This window comes from Microtus ochrogaster, chromosome 18 (assembly GCF_000317375.1).
Source record: "Microtus ochrogaster isolate Prairie Vole_2 chromosome 18, MicOch1.0, whole genome shotgun sequence".
Taxonomy (NCBI): Eukaryota; Metazoa; Chordata; class Mammalia; order Rodentia; family Cricetidae; genus Microtus; species Microtus ochrogaster.
In genome coordinates, this window is record NC_022020.1 from 3569047 (window position 1) to 3570745 (window position 1699).

The window sequence follows — 1699 nt, forward strand, 5'->3', positions numbered from 1 at the left end:
TTATAAACTTTGAATACAGTCTGTACAAATCTTGGCTCAATAAGGATACGTGGTTTCAAACTCAACACCAAAAAACTGATCAATTAAGCTTTTCTTTTTAGAAGGTGTCACGGTTGATGCAGAAGAATCTGTCTGCAAAATTAAAAGAAAATTCTAGTTTTACTTTTCGTAGATTTCAATACAATTCAGTTTACTAATACGTACTTAAAATTTTTAAATGTAGGTCCTTTGTGTATTTCATCCTATGATTCAAAATAATTACCAAAAGCTTAAACATGTTGAATAAATATCAATAGATTATGTTTACAAGTAGACTAAAATGCTAGTCATCAAATTCTAAGTATAGGCTGAGCATCTAAAATATTCTGGCAGCTATCTACCAATTGAGCTATATTTATTTAAAGCCATTCCAAGAAAAAGCAAAAAGACAACCAAAATAAACACAGAGTGGCATGAGTCTCTGGTCACCTCTTTAACAGAGTCATCCTCTATGGCTTCCAGCTTCTGCTGCAGCACGCGCATCATTTGTATCCAGCACTCGTTAGCATCCTGTGACGGAAAACGGAACACATTTGTCCTGGCTGTAACAGTGTTTAGTCTTTAAAATTCTTTCAAACTAATTATTGTTTTCTTAAGAAAAAAAGGTATTTTCTTCTTTAAAAACACCCATTCAGAGCTGGGCATGACAATGCCCACTTACAACCACACTTGGGAAGCAGAGCCACAAATTCAAGCCTGTGTGATCTAAACATAGTTCCAAAGCCACTCAGGGTTACACAGCAAAACCCTGTCTCAAAATAAACAAAACTTGTTAGTGGACATGGTAGTGCACATCTTATTCTCAACATTCAGAAGGCCAAGGCAGAAGAATAGCTATCAATTTGAGGCTACACACATCTAAACTGGAGGCCAGCCTGGGTATAGAGCAAGACTCTGTCTCTACCCCTTACCCCACCCCAACCCACCCCACCTATACATACAGAGGCTGATGGTAAGGTAGCTCAACAGGTAATGTAAATACACCTGCCGCCAAACCTTGAAACCCTCATGGTATTAGGAGAAAACTGACCCCTGACCTCTGAACATGGTCCTTTAACCTCCATATATGTACCATGCCATTCATATCCCAGCCCCACACACAAAATAGAAATTTAAATTCTTCTAAAATTCTTTAAACATTTATTTACCTGTGTACATGTCCCTGAGTATGTGCACCACATGTGTGGGGTGCCACAAAGACCTTAAAGAGGGTGTTACATTACTGGAACTGGAATTATAAACAATTGAGTCACCTAATCTGAGAGCTAAGAACTGAACCTGGGTACTCTGGAAGAGCAACAAGCACTCTTAACCACTGAGCCATACCTTCCATCCCTTGTTTTTTAATCATGCACAAAAATAACTACTTTAATTAAACTGGTATAAGATCTTTCAAAAAGTAATGAATTTCAGAAAATTCATCCAGTAGATTTTGTACTTACTCCAAACTGAGCTACACTACTACAGATACTTCTAAATTTTAGTGCGTGTGTGAGTGCATCCACGTGTGTACGAGTGCATCCACATGCGTGTGTGAGTGCATCCACATGTGTGCTTGTATGAGCGCATCCACATGTGTGTGTGAGTGCATCCACATGTGTGTATGAGTGCATCCACATGTGTGTGTGAGTGCATCCACATCTGTGTATGAGTGCATCCA

At 38.7% G+C, this 1699-nt stretch overlaps 1 protein-coding gene across 5 annotated transcripts in view; it reads right to left on the minus strand.

The window, feature by feature from the left end:
* The window catches only part of Usp14 (ubiquitin specific peptidase 14), a 42247-nt gene that overhangs the window by 17242 nt on the left and 23306 nt on the right, over nucleotides 1-1699 (minus strand). For all 5 annotated transcript variants that reach the window (XM_005355747.3, XM_005355746.3, XM_013349369.2 and 2 more), the window contains 2 exons: nucleotides 469-549; nucleotides 50-132 (listed from right to left, as the gene is read on the minus strand). In XM_005355747.3, the coding sequence (XP_005355804.1) occupies nucleotides 50-132; nucleotides 469-549 (164 nt within the window). The remainder of the gene's footprint in view (nucleotides 1-49; nucleotides 133-468; nucleotides 550-1699) is intronic.